General features: G+C 47.1%; 1 protein-coding gene across 1 annotated transcript in view; it reads right to left on the bottom strand.

Moving 5' to 3' along the window:
* The window catches only part of MRPL58 (mitochondrial ribosomal protein L58), a 43,841-nt gene that overhangs the window by 1,068 nt on the left and 18,799 nt on the right, over window positions 1-23,974 (bottom strand). The window contains exons 3-4 of the mRNA XM_068121102.2: window positions 4,348-4,407; window positions 1,908-1,990 (exon numbers count right to left, since the gene is read on the bottom strand). Of these exons, the coding sequence (XP_067977203.2) occupies window positions 1,908-1,990; window positions 4,348-4,407 (143 nt within the window). The remainder of the gene's footprint in view (window positions 1-1,907; window positions 1,991-4,347; window positions 4,408-23,974) is intronic.

Below are 23,974 nucleotides of genomic sequence, written 5' to 3'. Positions count from 1 at the left end.
GACTGAGAATTTTGTTTTATATATTCCTCATATTTGACCCTTTCTCATATTTGACCCTTTCTCATATACTTTTGACTGTACAAATGCTTGGGTTATTCCAATGATATTCAAAGTTTAGGGTAAATTCATCAAATTATCAGCGATACAAGAGTTTGTTATTGTAATTTAACAGCTTTTATAAATGTGCGTGAACCAAACGGCTTAAATACATAACAGGAACCCATACATCATTTTATACTATCAGTCAATACTTTGTGTATCTGCCCTTTGCCTTCTCGAGTGCCATCACTCGTTTACCCATGCTTCCTTTATATGACTGAAGCACTCTTACAGGAATATTGTGCCAAATAACCTGAAGTACATTCCACAGTTCTGCAAGGTTAGTTGGGTACCGTTTGTTCTGTTTCCAGGTAATCCCATATGCCCTCGATGGGACACGTGTCCAGACTTTGGGGTGGCCATTCTAACATTTGAAGCGAACGAGCTGTAACCTTGTTATCCAAATACCGTTTTACTATATTGGAAGTGTGTTTTGGATCATTATCATGTTGCCTTAGCCCCCGAAGGTGGATGGGGATTATGCTTTCACTTCTGTTTGTCTGTGAACAGGATGTCTCAAAAAATTGTGGACAGATTCAGACAAAATATGTTGGAAAGTTTGGGTATATGACGAGAACAAGCCGATTAGATTTTGGTTCAGGTCAGGGTCCAGAGTCGGCCTATCAGTGGGATACAAAACAAACTGTTCAGCCTGGCGTAGGTTTTCGCTCTACCGACAATGTTTTTCTGACATCGTCATTATCTGTTTTTATCATTATCTGGTAACATAAGGACAGATGCATAAATGTGGAAGTCCTTTCCCAGGCAAACCGCCAAGTGTCCTTGCACTTATGAAACAAAGACGACTCTGGTGGCTTGGGCATGTATACAGGATGAAAGACGGACGTATCCCAAAGAACTCCCCATATGGGGAGATAACTGGGGCCAAAAGACCAAAAGGGCACCCGAAGCTGAGGTACAAGGATGTCTGTAAGTGGGATATGAAAGCCCTATGCATCAATTTTGGCACTTGGGAAACTGTAGCTAACTGCAGAGGGACATGGTGACATCAGTTATGGGCTGGAATAAGCCATAATGAAGACCAGTAGTTGAAGCAGCTGCACAACTTGCAGACGCTGCCGCCGCAAACAACATCGTCACACAACTCCAGGAGATACCAACCTCACCAACTACTTCAAATGTGGTACGAGACTACCTGTGGTAGACTGTCGCTCCCAAATTGGCGTATACAGTCACCTATGGAAGTGTAACATGACTGACCTCTCCAAGAAGTGCTGCATATCCACCATCTTGCGTAGATGAATGGATGTCATTGAATGCCATTATCTGGTTTTACAACGTCACCACGAGATTGTCATTTTGAACCAAGCTGCAAGGCAGGTGATCTGATGGCCTTGTGTATCTACATGTGACTTGCGTTGCTGGGAGAAGCTGCGATGGACAACGAAATGCAAATTCAAATCTGAAGGACACCACTAAACTAGCCTAGCTGCTCAGTAAGCAAGGATCAGGTCCGATGCTTCGACCACTGGGCGGTATTCATCTGCGACTGTGCAGGACTGCTGGTAATTTAACATCAAGAAGTGGGAGGAGCATCCATCACATAGCTGCAATAAGCAGATGGTGAGACAAACGCTGCATTACAAAATAAATAAATAAAATGAATTTTAAAAAATCCCGTGTGCTTCAAACCGAGCTCCAGCAGTGTTAGTGACAAACAATCAGACACATGATGGAAGTGCACCGACATTAGATTACAATACTGGCTGAAAGGTCAAACATAAAATAATTGTTACTGCAAATTCAGTCGGTCCGGTGAAGTGTGTCAAGCATAAAATGCACATTACCTGCTGCAAGATTTTCTCCCTTAAAGGTGCAGGAAGCCAGTCCGCAGTCTCGACGTGGAAGCGAATTTCAACCTTGGAATTCACTGGAGAAGGTGATCAGTTGAGCATGAACAGACAGTCTGCAGCAACTTTAAGAGCAGTGTACTCAAAACTGAGCGTTAACTGCGGTTTGATAGGAAAACATTTTTAAAAAATGGAAACAGAACTTCAACAACACTTGACACTTTCATAGCCAAAGCAAAGTCTCTTTTTTTTTTTTGGTGGACATGACTGAGGCTCATGGAAGAGCTAGAACAGAAGAGAAGGGGAAAAATGGAAAGGGAGAAACAGCAGCAGAAAAGAAGTGAGTGATATCAAGGGGAGGGGGAGAAGGACACATTGGGGTGAATGAACAAACTGCACACACACTGAATGAAACACAGCAAGAAGAGGAAGGAGAAGACGAGGACGAAACAGGAAAGGAACAAAGCAACTAACAACGAACAAAAAAGTACGGTGAGGTGGGGATCACAATAACATGGAAAATGGGAGTGTTTGGGAATGGGCCATTTGGGGTAGAAGTGAATCATGAGTATGGATGGTGGTAAGTGCCTAGACAGTGTTTCTCAGCCGGATTTACCAGACGACACACCGGTCCTGGTACTTGGTCACTGCGACCCACAGTTATCCTCGACAAGCGATTTTGAAAAAAAAACGACTTTTAATACTGGGAAAATACTCCATTTATTCAAGTGGGTTTTTTTTTTAACCCAGGTGGGGAAACCTGGGCTGGGCCCAATAGTGCCAACTCTGACTACAGGAGCAGCAAAAAGGCTGGAACCTGGGCCATTTTTATTTCTTTTTTGCACACATCAATTCAGGGACTCGTCTTTCTCAGCAAACATCATAGCTCACTCTCGACATCAATCAGCTGGTTTATGGCTTTAGTTTTGACCACTACGAAGCTTGAGAATGCAAGCTCACATCGGTAAGTTGTTGAGAACATCAATCATCGGACTTGCGTAACTACTTAGTACAGACAGCTCATGACACATCTCTTCCCCTTCTTCCCCCAGAAACCTTAGGAATCATGACCTACCGTTTGAGAAACACACTGCCCTAGAGGGAAGAATGGGACTGAACAGAATAGGAGCAAAATAGTGGAGGCGAGCAGTGAACCTGGATTTTGGAATTTAACAAGGAGAGGGTCACTGGCAGACCATGTACACCTTGCAGAAAACTGAGGGATGGAGCCAAGAGAGGGCAGTGGGTGCAAGACCAAAAAGGAGATGGTGGAATACACAGAGGCAACCATCCTGTCTGCGATGCAAAAGTAACAGGCTTAAACACTCAGCTTCGCCACAGGAGATCCCAATGATTTTGAGGGCCTTGGTCTCCAAGGCATAAAAAAAGAGCAACGTGTGACGCAGGGAAGCCAGCCCAAAGGGGAGAGCAGTACTCCAAGCTGCGAATGAAGACCTTGTAGTTTGTCAAAAGTTCAGGTTAGCCAAGAAGAGACCTTGCATGATGAAGGATGCCCAGTCAGCGGTCCGACTTGCACTTTTCAATTTTCTTTTTCACAACACCACAGCCATATGAAAATTCCTTACAAATTATAGAATGTACATTTTCCTGATATGTCAGGAAAAATGTTTTTTTTTTTTAATTAGCAATCTTATATCGTGCTTGGTGATACCCTGTGATTTTAATCGAGGCAAGTTATTGTGCTATTGAAAGTAAAAGTCGCTTTCTTTCAATCACAAACAACCGGCGAGAGCAACACGTGGTGAAAATGTGGGCTGGTTTTGGATAATCGCTCTACAGGTCTGCTTTGGTAGTTTATTTTAAGAACTATAAATACCTGGTCTCTTCTGGAGGGGATGGGGTGGGGTGGGATTCTTGGGGAGGTGGGCAAATACTCGTATATTTTATGCCTGGGAGAGTAATCCCTCCTGTCTCCAGCAGGGGTCAGTAAACAACTTTTTGTTTTTTCTGTGGCATGCAAACACACACACCTTATTTTACATAGGAGGATGAGGCTTGCTCGCTTCCACGGCATAATTATGGGAGATCAGAATGATATCCGTCCTCTCTTCCATAAATCCTTAATTAAACCCTCCAGGGATGCTCAAGTTCTTAGATCACTTGTTAACCTGCCCAAGTACAGGCGATACTCTCATTTTCATGTCTCTTTAATTCTCTTATTTCCAAGCCTCCCAAGGTAGTTAGTTACTCACCTGCATTGCCCCATAAGTATCAGGTTTAAATTCTGAAGAATTTTTTTTTTTTTTTTGCTATTCCTAAAAAACGTGGAACAAGTCAGTTTTCTGTGCAACGTGATTTCATGCATGTATTGTAAAAATCGGCCAATTTGGCACCCCTAACAAAGTTGAACAGACCAAGGTGAGGATGACGAGTGGGGGAGGGGGTGGAGTGAAAGTGACAAGAAAAAGCTTCATACCTTTGTTAACATTTTGCCCCCCAGGTCCACTGCTCTTGCAGCAACTGATTTTCAAACGATCTGCAGAAACAAAACAGCTGCCATATTATTACAAAAAGGAAACCCAAAATAGCTCTCATTTAATAACAAAATAACAAAGGAATGCAGCATATATATATATATATCAGGGTGGAGCTTATTTTTGAACGTTTGAAATATGATCTTCTTACCCTCTCAATTTGTTCTTATATATGAAATAAAAATTCAGGCAAAATATGAGCACAATTGAACAATATTTAGGGGTAGCTCAATGATGGTAAAGCTTCTGATACCCCAAAGCTGCGGCCGCCCTTTTATTTCGCATACTACTGATAATAGATTAATTCTGTTGATAAATTAAGAACCCAATTTTAACTACTAAGTAAATTGACACTCTCTCCTATCATCATACACACAACATGCAATCATTGTGGTAAAATTAATTACTGGGAACACAGATAAAACCTTTAAGTTATAAAACTCTGTGCTCCATGAAATAAATAATTACAGTAGTAATATGTACATTGTACATACACAATATCTGTTATAATAAAAGAGTAAAATGTTCGTTGAGCTAGAGTCTGCTAGACAATAAATGCTAAAATGAGATGTAGCGCTGACCTGGGAACGCTCGTCACCATAGTATCTAAAAGTAAACACTGTACATAGGTGTATCACAGAACACTATTTGAAAATAAAAACGAAGTTATCACAGGCTTTGCAGAGAATCACAGACACAATGGGTGTATAAACATGGAATAATATTATCACAGATTATAGAAGCATAATCATTGTGGTTCAACTGGTTCATATCTATTATCCAACCAATCATCCGAATCCCATTGTTTTTCTGATAAATTGATAATGCAAATTTTCCATGAATTTATATTCCAGACATGTTCAGACTTGTTTACTGTTTGGACTCAATGGACTGACTATGCTGACTAAGCAACAGCTGCAACACTGTTGCAGCAGTATGTTTGTGTAATTGCTTGAGGCATTGTGCTCACTGCTCAGTTATTAATAGAACTGTTTGAATTTTCTTGATTCTTAATTTCTTAATGCTATGTTCTATTTCTTTCAGATTCATATCTGATTGAAAATGTCATCTGTGGAAAAAGCAACAAGATCTCAAACCAAGTTGTATCTCCTTGGCGACTCTGTGACTGAATTAAGTGGCAGCAAGTTGCCATCATTGCGTATGGCTCTTGGATTCTTCCTACATCACCATCTCGATCTGAAGGAGACCGTAAGACAATCGTCGGATGTTACCATCACGGAAATAGCTAACTTTTGGAAGAAAGCTAGAATCCCGATGAGAGCTCATCAAAACTGCCAAACCAAGCTTGAGCAGACATTTGAAGAATGGCATCTTCTGAAAAAGAACAAAGCGCGAACGTCACCAACTCATCTCGCGAGAGAGTCGGCTTTTGTTTCCAGGCTTGAAGACCTTTTTGATGTCGCTCACGCTGATGCTCTGACCAATACGTCAGTATTACAAGAAGACAAGGATTTCTTGTTAGCCCAGCGAGAAAAGGGAAGAAGGGGGTCGCTGGCTGGAGTAGATGTAAAGCTTGCTGCGAAGGAGAAAACGGCGTCCAAAAGAGAGGAGGAAATGCTTGCCAGGCGACAGCGAATGGAGCAAATGAAACAGTTAGCAGCTTCTACAGCTGAACTGATTTCATCTGGTTCTGAATCTGAAAACAGCTCAGCAGAAGATAGTGAAAAGATGGAAACTGGGGACAATGCAAGTGAGGGAGCTGCTGGAGGCATCACATTTCAGACACGAAAAAGAAAGAGGGGGCGAAAAACTGTCGTTACTGAAGAACTCGCAGCCGCTCTAGATCGCACAAAAGTGTCAGACCGCAAAGCCGTTTTTGTTATAGCAGAAACTGCCAAAAGCTTGGGACAGAACATTGATGAACTTGCTCTAAACAGAGACTCAATTCGCCGACAAAGAGTACAACACCGAGTCCAGAGATCTGCAAATATAAAGGCGGAGTTTCAGGGTAACGTTCCCCTTGTTGTTCACTGGGACGACAAACTGATCCTTGATCTAATTGGAAAAGAGAAGGTTGATCGCCTGCCAGTATTGGTTTCAGGGAAAGGAGTTTCTCAGCTACTCACAGTTGCCAAGCTTCCATCTGGAACAGGCGAGGCTCAGGCTGCTGCTGTCTTTGGAGCCATTGAAGACTGGGGCGTAGCCGACAGCATCCGAGCTATGTGTTTTGACACGACCAGCTCAAACACTGGTCGGATCGCTGGTGCCTGTGTCCTCCTAGAGCAGAAGCTTGAGAAGGAGCTCTTGTCACTAGCTTGCAGGCATCACATTATGGAATTGATAATTGGTGCAGTGTTCCAAGTGTGTATGGGATTGGGAGCCAAATCTTCTCCCGAGGTTCCACTCTTCAAACGCTTCCAGGAATACTGGGGATTCATAGACACGGCCAAGTATGAACCAGGGATTGCAGCTGATGACGTGGCAAGTCTAGTGGAAGACATAAAGCAAGGCACTATCGATTATGCCAACAAGCATCTTGAACAGAGTCAGCCGAGAGATGATTATAAAGAATTCTTGGAACTTGTGATTGTCTTTCTCGGTGCTGTTCCTGCCAGAGGAGTGCGATTCATGTCACCCGGAGCAATGCACCACACCCACTGGATGTCCAAAGTAATATACTGTCTCAAGATCTGGATGTTCAAGGCGCAATTCAAACTGACTCCTGCAGAAAAGAGAGGATTACGTGATGTGTGTGTATTCACAGTACGTGTCTACTTGACAGCCTGGATCTCTGCACCTCAAGCATCAGGTGCTCCTTACAGTGACCTGCTGCTGCTGAAGTCACTGCTTGAATACTCATCAATCCATCCAGCCATCTCAAAGTCAACATCACGCAAGTTTTCCAATCACGTGTGGTACTTGTCACAGGAACTTGTTAGCTTGGCTTTCTTCGACAGTCGGGTCAGTTCGGCAACCAAGAGACTGATGGTGAGTGCCATGAAGAATGAAGAAGACCAAGATCAGGATCATTCCAAGCGAATCACTGTTGCTCTTGATTCATTCAAGGACAAGAACTTGGAAGATTTCGTCACAGCAAGGTCAATGAAACTTCTGCGAATGATGGAACTTCCAGATGGATTTCTCGCGGTTGATCCGGACTTGTGGGATGACAGAGACGACTACAAGCAGGCTGCAGAAACAGTCAACTCTCTAAAAGTTGTCAATGACTACGCTGAACGTGGAGTGGCACTCATTCAGGAGTACAGTGGGTTGATAACCCGTGATGAAACTCAGCTGCAATTCCTGCTGCAAGTTGTCGAGGACCATCGCAGAATGTACCCTGAAGGCAAAAAGCATACACTGTCCGGGATGCCATGAAAATAATAAATTTGGGGTTTGCTGGACATTGTCAGACTGATACTATGAACTCTGTCAGAAACTGAACAAAGAATTCACTATTAACATGTTCAAAAATAAATACTGTGTTCAAGTGTGTTGTTTAAAATAAATTAAGATATAGTCTGATATACTCGTAATTCGTTGAATTTTTATAATTTTCATAATCTTCGCGGCCCTTGAGCTACCCCTAAACATAATAATTTAGTGCTCAAACTTTTTAGACAGTGTTTCTATATTATATGGAACAGATTAAGGGGGTAAGACTTTCAAAAATAAAAATGTAGTTTAAAATTTTTTTTAAAGCTCCACCATATATATATATATATATATATATATATATATATATATAGTTACGGAACCGGAGTACGGCACTCCCCTTAGGGGGGGGGGGGGGTTAATCCCCCCTTTTATTTTCACTGGCCGTCTCCGCTCCTGACGCTACACAGCTACCTCCGGAAAAGCAGGTGCGCAGCCCCGTTCGTACCGCGGACAGATGTTAATTGCCGAGCGGTTTTAGCAACCGAGGCACGAACTATTAACAAGGACTAGACCCGATTCTTGAACATTGGCCAAATCGTGCCACAGGTTTTCAATGGGGAAAAGACAAAGACGAACGGATGTCAAGAAGAAGAAGAAGAACCAAGGTAGGAAATACAAATATGATTTATTTACTAATTACTATTTACACAATCAAAGAAACCAAGGAATAAGGAAGGATAATAAAATAAAGACAGAAAGAATGGAAGGAGACACAGTGCAAATTAACTTATACAAGCTTAGTTATTCCCAGGGACAAGACACACAGAACAAACTCACGTACACAAAAGGATGTTATGGCAGGAATGGGTGGAGCGAAGGGTCCAGGCAGGTGGTCCGGGAGGAAGGTCCGGGGCAGATGGTTCAGGCGTTGAGGTCCACGCTCGCGGTTCACGCTCCAGGCTCGAGGCGAAAACCCGGCAAAAACGGCCTCGCGTCTCACCGACCGGCAATAGGGCCTAGAGGGTCTCGACCTATTGCCGCAATACAGGCACCACCTCACGTCTCTCTCTTTCCTCAATCGTCTCTTCGTGCCGCCGTGGGGATGTCGCGTGCTCTCCCAGGACTCATCTGAGGTGGGGGCGTCCCGCCGCGGGTTATATCGGACACACCCTCTAACCTTCGCGAACCTCCCCGATCGTTCTTCCTCCGCCCTCTCAAGCCAAACCCCTCGTGCTTGGTTGGTTGTAGGGGCTCTCCTGGCCCCACCCTATGATGACGAGGTGGAGACACGCCTTTCTTTCCCAACTTGACCGCGTGCGTAATGGAGGTTTTGGGGCGATTCGAGCGAGCCCCAGCCAAAGGGCAGCGAACGCTGCCAGCAATTGCGTTTTGGTGGCAATTGAAAGGGGATTCTACCTTATTTCATTTGGTGCAATGCAGTGTCAACTAGTGGGAACAGAGCCTTAAACTAATACACATAATAATGAGATAACTACTGAACAGGGAGATCTATGATTTGCTACGTGATTGTATATGGCCTAACTAAGGGACGACCTTTGACCTTTACACACAACACGGAGGGTGATTTTTACAACAATTCATTACACTACAATTTAAAAAACACAGCAATTCTCAAATCCACAACACTGCACCCTCCTCCTCTTAGGCACGTCCCGGGCCTATTAAACTTTTACCTTCAGTGTGGCACGTAGGTGTAGTTCCCTCTACATTTAACCTGACCCTGAGTGTGACAGTTTTAAAACACAAATAAATATGTCCCGCTGCTGCATTGCACCCTATCTAACAGATTTACACCCACAGCTAACCGAATTGCGGAATTGTCTTCAAACTACAACATGAACGATGGGGGAGCATTATTTACAGTTGACGCTACTTGTATTTACAAAACTAACCCAGGACCTGTGATTGTTCTTTTTGGGGGGGGAGACAGCCTGCCCTGCATCGACGGGCAGGCACCAAAAAACGCATCAAAACACCATAAAGCACCAAAAGCACCAACCAGTGCACAGTCATCACAGTTCGTAATAACCAACAAACCCCTGTTGGTGTCTTGCTCTTCGGCTCCCTCTGCTGGCTATTGTTATTCTTCCAGTTGTCTTTTCTTCATGTTCTTCTTGCTGGCGGCCTATTTGGACATAATAAAACAAGCACAGAACGTGCCCATCGTTTTTATTTATGGCCCACAGGGCCGACTAGGAGTGGTTCACCTGTATGGCATAGGTGCCATGCTACCAAGGTCCGCCAGCAAGATCTCGGGCCATCATGGCCGGTTCCAGCAGAGGGGCCATGCCCCAACCCGTGGGGTCCATGAGTGGTGCTCCGCGCCACAGACATGTGGTCCATAACTGGTGCATCGATGCAGGCAGCTGTGGTTGCGAGAGTTCGGGCACACAATGGCGGACTCCCGCACGCTCCCCTCGGTGCCCAGAGAGCACAGTCCTCGGGTGGGAGACAGGGGGATAGAAGACAGGTGAGTGAGGGGTAAGGGCGCAAGGGTACACATCAAACAAGGTAATGCCGGACGAGGTGCGTACGGAGAGCGAAGTGAGAAAGTTTGTCCCTACCGTACGCCCCCCACGTGACCTACACTACCCCCCCTTGCCCCTCCCCGTATTTACAAAAACCTACACAGTTACAAATTCATCACTACTGTCACGTCTTCCCCATATCTCCCCTATACCAAATTCGTCCCCACAATCCCTCTAACCAAAATTTGCCATCACCAATTCATCATCAATCCTCATAAGGAGGGAGAGATGGAACACAAAGCACAATGTCACACCCACGTCATGATGCATCTCACAATCCAAACATTTGCACAACAAAAAACAATAATAACCATGGCATGGTGTGGAGTAGCGTCACCTCAGGTGAGTGGATGCGGATGGTGCGAGGAGATTTCAATCCTAACTATCTTCTAAATGACATTAATGCACTTTACACTACCCGGGGTCTTTCCCTGCCAAGCCATTGGCCATCTTACTCTATGTGGTTTTAAGAACCAAATTCCCATTGGCCAAACTGTGGTGCTTCATCAATTTGGGGTCTCACTCCTCCGATTCAACTCCCTGTGCCCTTGCACAATTTCAGGACTGGGTTGTGTGGCTCTCCCAGCAGGTCTACCCACCTGCACACCTCCACCACTGCAGTTGCCTCCGAGCTTACCTGCTCCTCACCCTAACCTATCTAACTGGGGAAGGCCCTCTGGCGCTCTCCCCACTCGGTGCCCTCTCTGGCACTGGGCTACCCGGGTCCGTCCTTTGGATCCTCGGGCCCCATCCACAACTCTCTCGGGCCCCATCCACAACTCTAACGGCTCCCAGAGCCCACCTGCAGCCTCACCTGGCCGACATCCTCACAGTGGTGGAGTGCCCATTTAACTATACACACTAACAAGCCACATGCCCAGCCATTTCCACGTCACTAATGCACCCATCCAAACACCATTCTTCCACCACGCACTACAGATGCCAATATCCAACCACAATTTACCTACTCCCTCTACCTAACTCTTAAACTACCCTCCCCGGGTATTCGTGATAGGGGTCCACTTTTCCCCCATTCACACCTTCGCATCATCCACTCCACTCCACAGTTTCCACCATACTCACTCCACACCATCCATTCCATATTCCATATATTCCATACCATTTATTCCATCCAACCATTCTCCATACACCTGTATTTGCACACCTGTGCCATTACTCCTGGTGCTTCCTGCACCCTCCCTCCTCCAGGACCATTTGATCAACACAACACACAATCACCACTACTCAGTCATACACTGCTCCATACACTTCCGATCCTCAAACACTCGGCATCATCTGATCTAACTACTCCCCTCTGAAACTGGCGCTTCCCAGTCGCCCCTTTAAACTATTGTGCTCCCTCGTCATTATAATCCAACGACCCTCTCTATGTCCCCACTACCTGTCCACTGTTGCTACTTAAACTTACAGTTACCTATGGTCATCTTCTCTAGATCCCTACACACTTTATCCTAACCCTCCCGGGCTAGTTTTCACTGCCAAACCCCATAAAACTATTGCTCCTTTGCCCCCTCTATGTGAGAGATGGCAAAGTTGCCATCCCACCACATCGGGCATGTCTCACTATAACTTTCGCTCATCAAATTCCAACCAATCAAAAATTTGCCAACCACTGCCAATCACAAATTTTGGTTTTCCAATTCACTACTGCTACCACCCTCACACGTCTACTCACTTGAGCCTCTCGGTGCGCCAATTCATTTCCAAAGCCCGGCTTCGCACAGCCGAGCAATGAATGCGGGTTGTTCGTCTCCCGCGGTTGGATCCGTCCGGCACTTGGTTCAGGGAAGGGTTACTCGGGCCGAGATTCCACGCACCATCTCGGCACGGGGAGGTCGATGGCCCGATCTCGCCCTGCCGGGACGTCTCAACCACAAGGGGTTGCCGTGACGACCCTTCCGACCGGGCCGCCCGCTCCGCCTAGCGGAGCACGGACGCAACCGTTCAGAGCGCGGCCCGGCGTGGAACGCGTACGGCGGTTCCTTTGAAACCGACGTGGTTACGATCCCCGCTGGTTCCCGCTGCACACGAAGCCCGGCACGCACCGAGGGCTCGCTTCGGCTACAAGTCGATCTAACCGCAAACCCGGTTAACGTCGATGCTCCACTTGCATGCTCAAACCCCGCGTTCCGTTCCTTGCTCACACATCCAGCTGTCTCCATGCTCTCCGTCATTGCACCTTCCCTGTACACTCATAGGCTTCGTCACTCCTCTGACCACCGCACACCTTAGCACACACTCGTCGTTCACACACCTCACCAACACACCTCTTCGCGCCCCCTCCTTGGTCACCTCCTCTGTGACAACCACGGGTGTGCTCCCCTCCGCACACCCAATCACGTGCTCCACTACCAACTCAAGCGTGCATTCCCACACGCGCTCGACCATTCCAGGTGTGCATCCTTCCATTCCAGGTGTGCATCCTCTCTCACCTGCTACAACCAACTCGTGCTCCGTGTCACTCTCACTGCTCTCACCACCACACTCAGTCGCGCATTCACCCTTACTCTCGACCGCACACTCTTTTATCATGCACCCCTCTGTTACACACCTTTTTCATGCATCCTCTTGTGCACACTCTCCCGTTACACCCTCCGTAACACTCACCACAGGTGTGCACTCTTTCGTTACATCCCCTGCAACACTCCCCATCCTGAGCTTCCATGTGCCCCCCCCGCACACGCGCTACGACCAACTCACTCTCGACAGCACACTCCCTCCTCGGCGCGCACTTTTTCCTCACACACCCCATAGTCGGACATCCTCGCACACCTCCTCCTTCACACTCTGTACCTGTCGTACACTTCACCAGCGGCCTCTCACGAACACCCGGGTCCAAACCAACACCCAAGCCGACTGAATCTCCCCTCACACCATATACATTTCCGAGTATATCGCCACTCACCTTGGCACCTCGTCGTCGCTCCTTTTCTGCCACCTGCAAACTCTTTATTTGGTCAGTAAGCACATCATCATGATTTGAGCACAGACCTTGCACATACTCAATCACTTCCTCCTTTATCTCCTTCTTAGTTTCCCTCCGTCTCTTCTTAATTTCACTCACCCCCTCTTCCACTTCCTCTAATTTCTCCTTTACCTCCCTCATTTCCCGGTGTGCCCCCTCGATCTCTTCCTCTAATGCCACCTTGACCGTCTCTATGTGCGTCCTCACCTCCCGTTCTTTCGTCTCCATTGCCTCAGTCACCTCGTCCAACCTCTTTGTCAATCCCTCATGTACCATCTGACATTCCCTCTTTGTCGCTATAAGTTCCTTCTTTATGTCTTTCTGCGTCGCCTTTAACCCCCCGATTATCGCAGTGTTCTTTTCCACTTGATCCACTAATTCCCTCTGTCCCACCATCAGCTGTTCTACTCCCTTCGTTAGATCTTCTATGCCCCTCTGTAACCTAGCCGTACTAGTTCTCACCTCTTTCTCCATACGCTCCTCACCTCCCTTTACCTCCTCGCGTACCCCCGAGACCTCCCCGCCCACACCTCGTCCTATCTCCTCCCCCATTCCTCCCATCTCTTTAGTAGATGCCACCCTCATCTGTTCCAATTAATTACTCTGAGCATCCAATTTACCTTCCAACCCGATTTTCACCTCCTCTATCTGGTTCCCCATTTATTTGATTTCCCGGGCGGATTGCTCCCCTATTTCCTGCAATTTGTCTTCCATCTTGTCTTCTAGCCCCGTTAACCCATTCTTCACCCCTTTTATCCCGTTGTCTAACCCCTCAAATTTATTGTCTAACCCCTCAAATTTATTGTCTAACCCCTCAAATTTATTGTCTAACCCCTCAAATTTATTGTCTAACCCCTCAATTTGATTTTCTAATCGCTCAAATTTATTTCCCAACTGTTCACTGGTACCCCTCGCTTCGTCCCTCATTTTTTTTTTTTTTTTTTTGTATACAGAGTCGAGGCTTGTGAAAGAGCTAACATTTATCAAACAAACAAATCAAACAAACAAGCAAACAAAGTATATAAAAAGGGGAGCGGTCGACAAGATGGGGAGAGAAGGGGAGGAACACAGGACACAAACACAACATTTGAGAGCAGGGACATCGGGAGATGCTTTTGGAGGGAGAGGGCCTGGGGGGAGGCAGGATAGGTATAAAACGCAAGGACACCAAGGACTTCCAGGAAAGAAGTCAAAAGTCACCTCAAAAAAGTGGATTTGGGGTGAAATTAGCGGGGGTAGAAAAGATCAAGGTTTTGGATTAGGGAAGATAAGAGATGGTGGTGAACAGCCGTTTTAAAGACCTGGAGGGAGGAGTGGGATTGAAGAGAGTGAGGGAGTTTGTTCCAGAGGCATGAAGAAAACAGGCATGAAGGAGTGAAGGTGAGCAGAAAGTCTTGATTTTGGCAGTTTAACCATAAGAGGGTTGCAGGCAGATCTTGTGCGACCTGCAGGATTATTTGGGGGACAGAGCCCAGAGAGAGCTGGGGGAGCAAGGCCGGAGAGGAGTCGGTAGAAGACGGAAAGACCACCAACCTGCCTGCGGTGATTAAGTGAAAGGCCCTTGGAGATAGCGTCATCACGGGAGATTCCAATGATTCTGAACGCTTTGGTTTCAACAGCGTGAAGACGAGCTAGGTGTGAGGCAGGAGCACCAGCCCAGAGGGGAGAGCAAGAGTTCGGTCTTGAGAACGGAGAGATATTGTTTCCTGGCTCTCCTGAGGGTGGACACACACTTGTTTCACACACACTTCAAGTCCGGACACACACTTGTCATTGCCCCCATTTGGCCCCCCATTCTGTTTTCCAAACCTCCGATTTTGTTTCCCAATTGCTCACTATTCTTGGCCAGAAGGGCCTCCATTTGCACCATAAAAAGGTTTAAATCCACCGGTGCTGCTACGGTCACGGGCGCGGCTAAATTTGGTGCCGCTGCAACCACGTGCGCGAGGGCGCCATTTTGTGCGCCTGAAACCCCCTCAACCACCTCACCATTTCTCTCCTCCTCCATTTCTTCCCTCTGGTCCTGGGTTACCCCTAACCCCTCTTCTAATTCCCCCACCGGCATCCCGTCGCCTTGACCATCCATAGCACGATTTTTAAATTTAGGATGGTAAAAACAAAATCTCGGGCCACTCGAAATTTTGAGCGCGCTATTCGCGCTTCAGGTCCGAATCCGACACTCCTGACACCAATTGTTACGGAACCGGAGTACGGCACTCCCCTTAGGGGGGGGTTAATCCCCCCTTTTATTTTTACTGGCCGTCTCCGCTCCTGACGCTACACAGCTACACAGCTGCGGAAAGGCAGGTGCGCAGCCCCGTTCGTACCGCGGACAGATGTTAATTGCCGAGCGGTTTTAGCAACCGTGGCACGAACTATTAACAAGGACTAGACCCGATTCTTGAACGTTGGCCAAATCGTGCCACAGGTTTTCAATGGGGAAAAGACAAAGACGAATGGATGTCAAGAAGAAGAAGAAGAAGAACCAAGGTAGGAAATACAAATATGATTTATTTAGTAATTACTATTTGCACAATCAAAGAAACCAAGGAAGAAGGAAGGATAATAAAATAAAGACAGAAAGAATGGAAGGAGACACAGTGCAAATTAACTTATACAAGCTTACTTATTCCCAGGGACAAGACACACAGAACAAACTCACGTACACAAAAGGATGTTATGGCAGGAATGGGTGGAGCGAAGGGTCCAGGCAGGTGGTCCGGGAGGAAGGTCCGGGGCAGATGGTTCAGGCGTTGAGATCCACGCTCGCGGTTCACGCTCCAGGCTCGAGGCGAAAAACGGCCTCGCGTCTCACCGACCGGCAATAGGGCCTAGAGGGTCTCGGCCTATTGCCACAATACAGGCACCCCCTCACGTCTCTCTCTTTCCTCAATCGTCTCTTCGTGCCGCCGTGGGGACGTCGCGTGCTCTCCCAGGACTCATCTGAGGTGGGGGCGTCCCGCCGCGGGTTATATCGGCCACACCCTCTAACCTTCGCGAACCTCCCCGATCGTTCTTCCTCCGCCCTCTCAAGCCAAACCCCTCGTGCTTGGTTGGTTGTAGGGGCTCTCCTGGCCCCACCCTCTGATGACGAGGTGGAGACACGCCTTTCTTTCCCAACTTGACCGCGTGCGTAATGGAGGTTTTGGGGCGATTCGAGCGAGCCCCAGCCAAAGGGCAGCGAACGCTTCCGGCAATTGCGTTTTGGTGGCAATTGAAAGGGGATTCTACCTTATTTCATTTGGTGCAATGCAGTGTCAACTAGTGGGAACAGAGCCTTAAACTAATACACATAATAAGGAGATAACTACTGAACAGGGAGATCTATGATTTGCTACGTGATTGTATATGGCCTAACTAAGGAATGACCTTGACCTTTACACACAACACGGAGGGTGATTTTTACAACAATTCATTACACTACAATTTAAAAAACACAGCAATTCTCAAATCCACAACAATATGTTACGGATCTCGGACGTCGGCTCTCCCATTATCAAGGGGGGTTAATTCCTTTGTCCTTTTATCTGGCCGACGCGAGTCCTGGAAGTTATACGCTCCTTCCGGTCGGTATTAGGTAGGGTTATTGGTCAACTTAGTCCTAATACCTAATTACTAACACCGACCGTGAAGCAGGGAAATAACTCCCGCCCGAAACACGGCGTTAGTGGACACGCCGAGCGAAGCGAGCCGCGATTCGGGCCGTTAGCAAGGACGAAACCCGATTATGGCAGTTCCGATCGTGCCACGTTTACCCAATGGAGAAAAGACTGATGCGATCGGATGGAGAGGAAACCCAGAAAATAGGAAGAACAAAGCAATTTATTAACAATGGACAAGAAGGAGAAGAGGAAACAAAAGAAATGTACAGGATAGGAAGAGGAAGAAGAAGCACACAGGGCAGCCTTAAACAGTCTTATTCTTAATACCCCAGGACAAACGGGCCCGTCTCACATACACACTCACACGGGGATTGTAGATGGTTGATGGTCACCAGCGCATCCAGGCTCCAGCCCGGCTCCGGTCCAGGCTCCGGTCCAACGGACGAAACCCGGCAGGCAGCTCCGCGTGTAGTAGAACGCGAACGGACAATTTATATAACGGGGGGAAGGCTGGTGTCCTAGAGGCGTATGTAATAAGTGCACGCTCATGCCAAACGCCCCCTCTCTCCAATGTCCTGCTTTAGCACAAGGTTCCAACCAGAGTCCTTTCACAAGCGCGCTCTTCTAGTCAGTCCTTCAAATCACAGTAGTCCTCCAAGTCCTTCTCAAATGCCAACCTTCCACTCGAGTGCTTCGCGAGAGTCCTGTGAAAAGGCTTTGAGTTCGCGCTTTTATAAGTCAAGCAGCGATCGCTTCACGAGCCCCAAAGCCACGCCTCTCGGCGATGTCACTTCAGCCCTGGTTGGCTGGTGCTTGCTTACCGGCCACGCCCTGATGGTGGGTTGACGTGGCCACACCTTCTTCCTGGCGTTTCGCCCCCTTTTTCCGGGCCTCACCTCATGGCTTATGGCGGCGTTGGGCGGAAGCCCAGCAAGGTTGCGAACGCTGCTGGCAAGGCGCGTAACAATTGGGAGGGCCGTGGGGCACAGACAGGAGGGCGTGCCTAATGGCGTCGCTTGGAGAGGGAGGCTGCCAAAATGAATGGATTGGGGCCTACTCTTTATTTTATTGACACAACGCAGATTCAACTATTGGAAACATGGCCTTACCTATACACATACTAATGAAATAACTGAAGTCCTATGATGACCTACGTGTTGCTTGTGGCCTAACTATGGGGTGCTACCTTTAACCTTTTAATGATGTCATATTTACAAGTGTGGGTTCTCAAAACCGCAACAATATATATATATATATACATATATATATATATATACATATATATATATATATACATATATATATATATATACATATATATACATATATATATATATATACATATATATATATATATACATATATATATATATATATATATACATATACATATATATATATATATATATATACATATACATATATATATATATATATATATACATATACATATATATATATATATATATATATACATATACATATATATATATATATACATATATATACATATACATATATATATACATATATACATATATATATATATACATATATATATATATATACATATATATATATACATACATATATATATATACATATATACATATACATATATACATATACATATATACATATACATATACATATATATACATATACATATACACATATACATATACACATATATATATATATATATATATATATATATATATATACATATATACATATATATATATATTATATATATACATATATACATATATATATATATATATATATATATATATATATATATATATATATATATATATATATATATATATATATATATATACATATATACATATATATATATTGTTACAGACGCGGCTTTAGATGTTATATTGACCGAGCGGTGGTGTATTTAACCGCGTCCGAACAGTTACTCCCCGATTAGAACCCGATTCCACCCGACGTTGACCAGATCGCCCCACAGATATTCAATCGGGAAACCTCTACAGCGACCGAAAGAGAATGAAAAAGAAGAAGAAGAAGAAGAATACGGAGGAAGAACAGATTTATTATACACACACAAGCAATGGATGGAAGAAGCAGTAACACAGCGAATCGTTAACTTACACTATTCATTTTTACTTAACCCCAAGACAACGAGCAGGACAGGACGTTCACACTTACACAGGGGATAATGCAGGCAGGTAGGGCTTGAGGTGGATTGCTTGAGAGGGAGGCAAAGTCGGGAGGCAGCAGCTCGCAATTCCTCGCGGTTTTGGCGGGAAAACCCTCCGTCGTGTATCCGCTGCGGTAGACGTCACGCGCTGGTTCGGCACACCTGCTCCTCTTCTTGTGGTGGAGCCGTCTCCCTCCTTTCAGCGCGTCTCTCCAATGCTGGTTTCCTTGCCGAGTACCTCTCCTCTTTGGCTTGGAGCGTTTCGCATCTCACCGCTCCTCTTGGTGCCGCCTCTTTGCTCCTCCCAGGTCATCTCCCAAGTCATCTGGTAAAGCAGTCCCTTACAGTCGCTTTTATCACCTCGGGCGGAATCAAGCCGCCGGCTGCGAGGGCGCGCCTACCGGGTCGCTCACCGCGGTGCTGATTGGCTGTTAGGGCTGCCCCTCTATGACGAGGTGGAGACACGCCTTTCTTCTCCGAGGTTAGCACATGGGCAATGGCGGCTTGCGGGAGTGAACACAACTCGCACCCTTTTTAAAAGACTTTGGAGAGCGGAGATGTTTGGGGAAATTGCAAGGGCCTATGCTTATTTTGTTTGATACAATGCAAAGTCAATCTAGTGGGAAACACATATTTAGCCTACATAGAATAAGGAAATACACTATTTAAAAAGATATATCGTGACCTGCGTGTAAGTTTCATGGAATTAACTAGGAGGACGGCTGCGACCATTATTTACATTACGAGGATGTTCCCATACTTTTGTAACGTTCACATTGTAACGTTTCCACATTCGTTACACTTCCTCCAAAATTGTTACACTTCTCAAAAACCGTTACACTTCTCAAATTCGTTACACACTTCTCAAAATCGTTACACTGCACCCTCCTTTCTTCAGGCCCGTGCTCGGGCCTACTAAACATTAACTTAGTGTGACACGTAGGTGTAATTCCCTCTACAATTAACCTGACCCTGTGTGACAATTTTAAAACACAATTAAGTATGTCCCCCTATTGCATTGCACCCTGTCTAACAGACTCAAGCCCACAGCTAACCGAATTACGGAATTATTCTCAAATTATACATTTACGGTGGGGAGCATTATTTACAATGACGTGATTTCTTATTTACAACGCAACCCAGGACCTGTGTTTTTCTTTTTTTTTCTTTTTAGGGAACAAGAAAAAAAGAAATTCCTGTTGGGAGGGGGGAGACAGCACGCATTGCATCGATGCACCAGTACCAATACCACCAAAGCACCCAAAAGCACCAAAAACACCACAAGCACCACAAAGCACCAAAAACACCACTCGGTGCGCAGTCACCATGGTTCTTAATAAACACAACAAAACAACTGGTGGTGGTCTTCTCTTTCTCTGCTGGGCCGATGCTCTTCCCGACGTCTTCTGGCTTCATGCGGCCTAGTTGGAAATAATAAAAAGCACAACTTGTGTCCATTTTTTTTTAGGGCCTCAGGGGCCAACTAAGGGTGGTCCACCTGTTTGGCATAGGTGCCACCTTACCGAGGTCCGCAAGCAAGATTCCCTGGCCACTATGGCCGGTCTCCAACAGAGGTGCCCTGCCCCAGAACCTGGGGTCCATCAAGTGGTACTTGGCCGCAGAACAGCGGTCCATAAAGTGGTACATCAACGCAATGCATGCTGGTTCTGGGAATCTCGGGCGCACAATGGCCACCTCACGCACGCTCCCCTCGGCACCCAATGGCGCACAGGTCATGTGGGAGACAAAAGAAAGACAATTGAGCGAGGGGTAAGGTCACAAGGGTACACGTCAATAAGGCAATGCAAGGCGAAATGCGTACGGAGGGCGAAGTGAGAAAACTCGTCCCTACCGTACGTCACCCCCCTGTCACCTACCCTACCCTTGCCCTTGCCCTTACCCCATATGTACAAAATCTACACATTACCAATTCGTCACTACTGTCACGTCTTCCCCATATTTCCCCTATACCAAATTCGTCACCACAATCCCTCTACTTCAAAATTTGCCATCACCAATTCATCATCAATCCTCATAAGGAGGGAGAGATGGAATTACGCACAATGTCACACCCACGTCATGATGCGTCTCACAATCCAAACATTTGCATCATAAAACATAATCAAAACATGGCATGGTGTGGAGTACCTGTCACCTCAGGTGAGTGGATGCAGATGGTGCGAGGAGATCCTTCATCCGAGCTATCCTCTAAATGATTTTAACACACTTTACACTACCCGGGGTCTTTCCCTGCCAATCCATTGGCCACTTACACTATGGGTTCTAACAACCAATTCCCATTGCCCAAACTGTGGTGCTTCTCAATTTGGGGTCTCACTCCCCCGATTCATCTCCCGGTGCCCTCGCACAATTTCTGGGCTGCGACGTGTAGCTCTCCCAACAGGTCTACCCACCTGCACACCTCCACCACTGTAGTTGCCACCCGAGCTTACCTAGCTCCTCACCCTAACCTATCTAACTGGGGCAGGCCCCTCCTGGCTCTGTCACCCCACTCGGTGCCCTCTGGCACTGGGCTACCCGGGTCCGTCCTCCGGATCCTCGGGCCCCATCCACAACAACTACTACCGGCTCCCAGAGCCCACCTGCGGCCTCACCTGGCCGACATCCTCACAGTGGTGGAGTGCCCAAACCAACGACACACACTAACAGGCTACACACCCAGCCATTTCCACCACACTGCTGCACCCATTCAAAGACCATTCTTTCACCCGCACCACAGATGCCAATATCCAACCACAATTTACCTGTACCCTCTACCTAACACTTACACTACCCGCCCCGGGTATCCGTGATGGGGGTCCACTCTTCCCCCATTCACACCTTCGCACCATCCACTCCACTCCACAATTTCCACCATACTCACTCCACGACCATCCATTCCAATACTCCAGATATTCCACACTACCATTTATTCCACACAGCCACATACACCTGTTGTTGCACACCTGTGCCCTCACACCTGGTGCCACCTGCACCCTCCTTTCTTCCTGGACCATTTGGTCATCACAATACACAATCACCACTACTATCACTCAAACACTGCTCCATTCACCTGTTCAGTTGCACACCTGTGCAATCACACCTGTTCAATCCTCACACACACGGCATCATCTCAGCTAACTACTCCCCCTCTGAAACTTGCGCTTCCCCGTCGTCCCTTTAAACTATTGCGCTCCCACGTCATTATCATCCACACTAAACTACCTGCGTCCCCACTACAGGTATCAGTCACTAACTAAACTTAACGTTACCTAATGTCATCTTCTAGGGCCCTACACACGATATATCCTAACCCACCCGGGCTAGTTTTCACTGCCATCAACCCCATAAACTATAGCGCATTTGCCCCACGTGTGAGGGATGGTGGATTTGCCATCCCACCACATCGGGGGTCTCTCACTATAAATTTTGTTCGTCCAAATCCAACAAATCAAAAATTTTCCATTTACTGCCAATTCTACTCACTTTTATAAATTTCGTATCAAATCACTATCACTATCACCATCACCCTTCGTCTACTTATTACATCCTCTCGGTGCGCCAATTCCCTTCTAAAGCTCGGCTTCGTACAGCCGAGCAATGAATGCGGGTTCTTTTGTGCCCGCGGCTGGATACGTCCCGCATTCGGGGCAGGGACGGAGGCTTACCCGGGCCGAGATCCCATGCACCACCTCGGCGTGGAGCCATCCAATGTCCCGATCTCGACCTGCCGGCACGTCTCAACAAAAAGTGGTCGCCATGACGACCCTTCCTATCGAGCTGCCCGCTCCGCCTAGTGGAGCCCGGACGCGGCCGTTCCACGCGAGGCCCAGCGTGGATCGCGCACGGCGGTTCTTTTGAAACCGCCGTGGTTCGGATCCCCGCTGGTTCTCGCGGCACGCGAAGCCCGGCACGCACCGAGGGCCCGAGTCGGCTATAAGTCGTTCTAACCTTTAACCCGGTTACCGTCGACGCCTCACCTGGATGCTTACAAGCATACGCTACCCCTTTCTTGCTCATACATGCAGCCGTTTCCATGCCCCTCGTCGTACCTCTTCTTACACACCTCGGTACACTCATTTCGCTCACCGACTTGGTCACACACCTGACCACCGAACACCTTGGCACACATTAGTCGCTCGCACACCTCACCAACACACCTCTTCGCGCCCCTTTCTCGGTCACCTCCTTTGTGACAATCACAGGTGTGCTCTCACCCGCACACCCAACCACGTGTCTCACTACCAATTCCAGCGTGCATTCCCACTCACGCTCTACCATTCCAGGTGTGCATCCTTCCATTCCAGATGTACATCCTCGCTCACCTGTCACAACCAACTCACGCTCCGTGTCACTCTCACTACTCTCACCTCCATTCTTGACAGCGCACTCACCCTTACTCTCGACGGCACACTCTTTCCTCATGCACCCGTCCGTTACACACCTTTCTCGCGCACACTCTTGTGCACACTCTCCCGTTACACCCTCTGTAACACTCACCACAGGCGTGCATTCTCCCTTACTCTTGACAGCATGCGCTTTCCCCATGCACCCGTCCGTTACACACCTTTCTCGCGCATCCTCTTGCGCACACTTTTTCGTTACTTCCTCCGTAACACTCACCACACCGCGCTTCCCTGTGCTCCCTCGCACACGCGCTTCGACCAACTCACTCTTGACGGCACACTCACTCCTCGGCGTGCACTTTTTCCTCACACACCCCATGGTCGGACATTCTCGCACACCTCTTTTTTCGCAAACCAGACCTGTCGCACACTTCACCAACGGCCTCTCACGAACACCCGGATCCAAACCAATCCCCAAGCCGACTGAAGCTTTCCTCACATCATATACATTGCCACTCACCTCCGTACCTCGTCTCCGCACCTCCTTTGCCACCTGCAAACTTTTTATTTG

Source organism: Myxine glutinosa, chromosome 1, assembly GCF_964187855.1.
Source record: "Myxine glutinosa chromosome 1, kmMyxGlut1.1, whole genome shotgun sequence".
NCBI classification, from domain to species: Eukaryota; Metazoa; Chordata; class Myxini; order Myxiniformes; family Myxinidae; genus Myxine; species Myxine glutinosa.
Note: the sequence above shows the minus strand (reverse complement) of the source record. Positions and strands in the feature narration are given on the sequence as shown.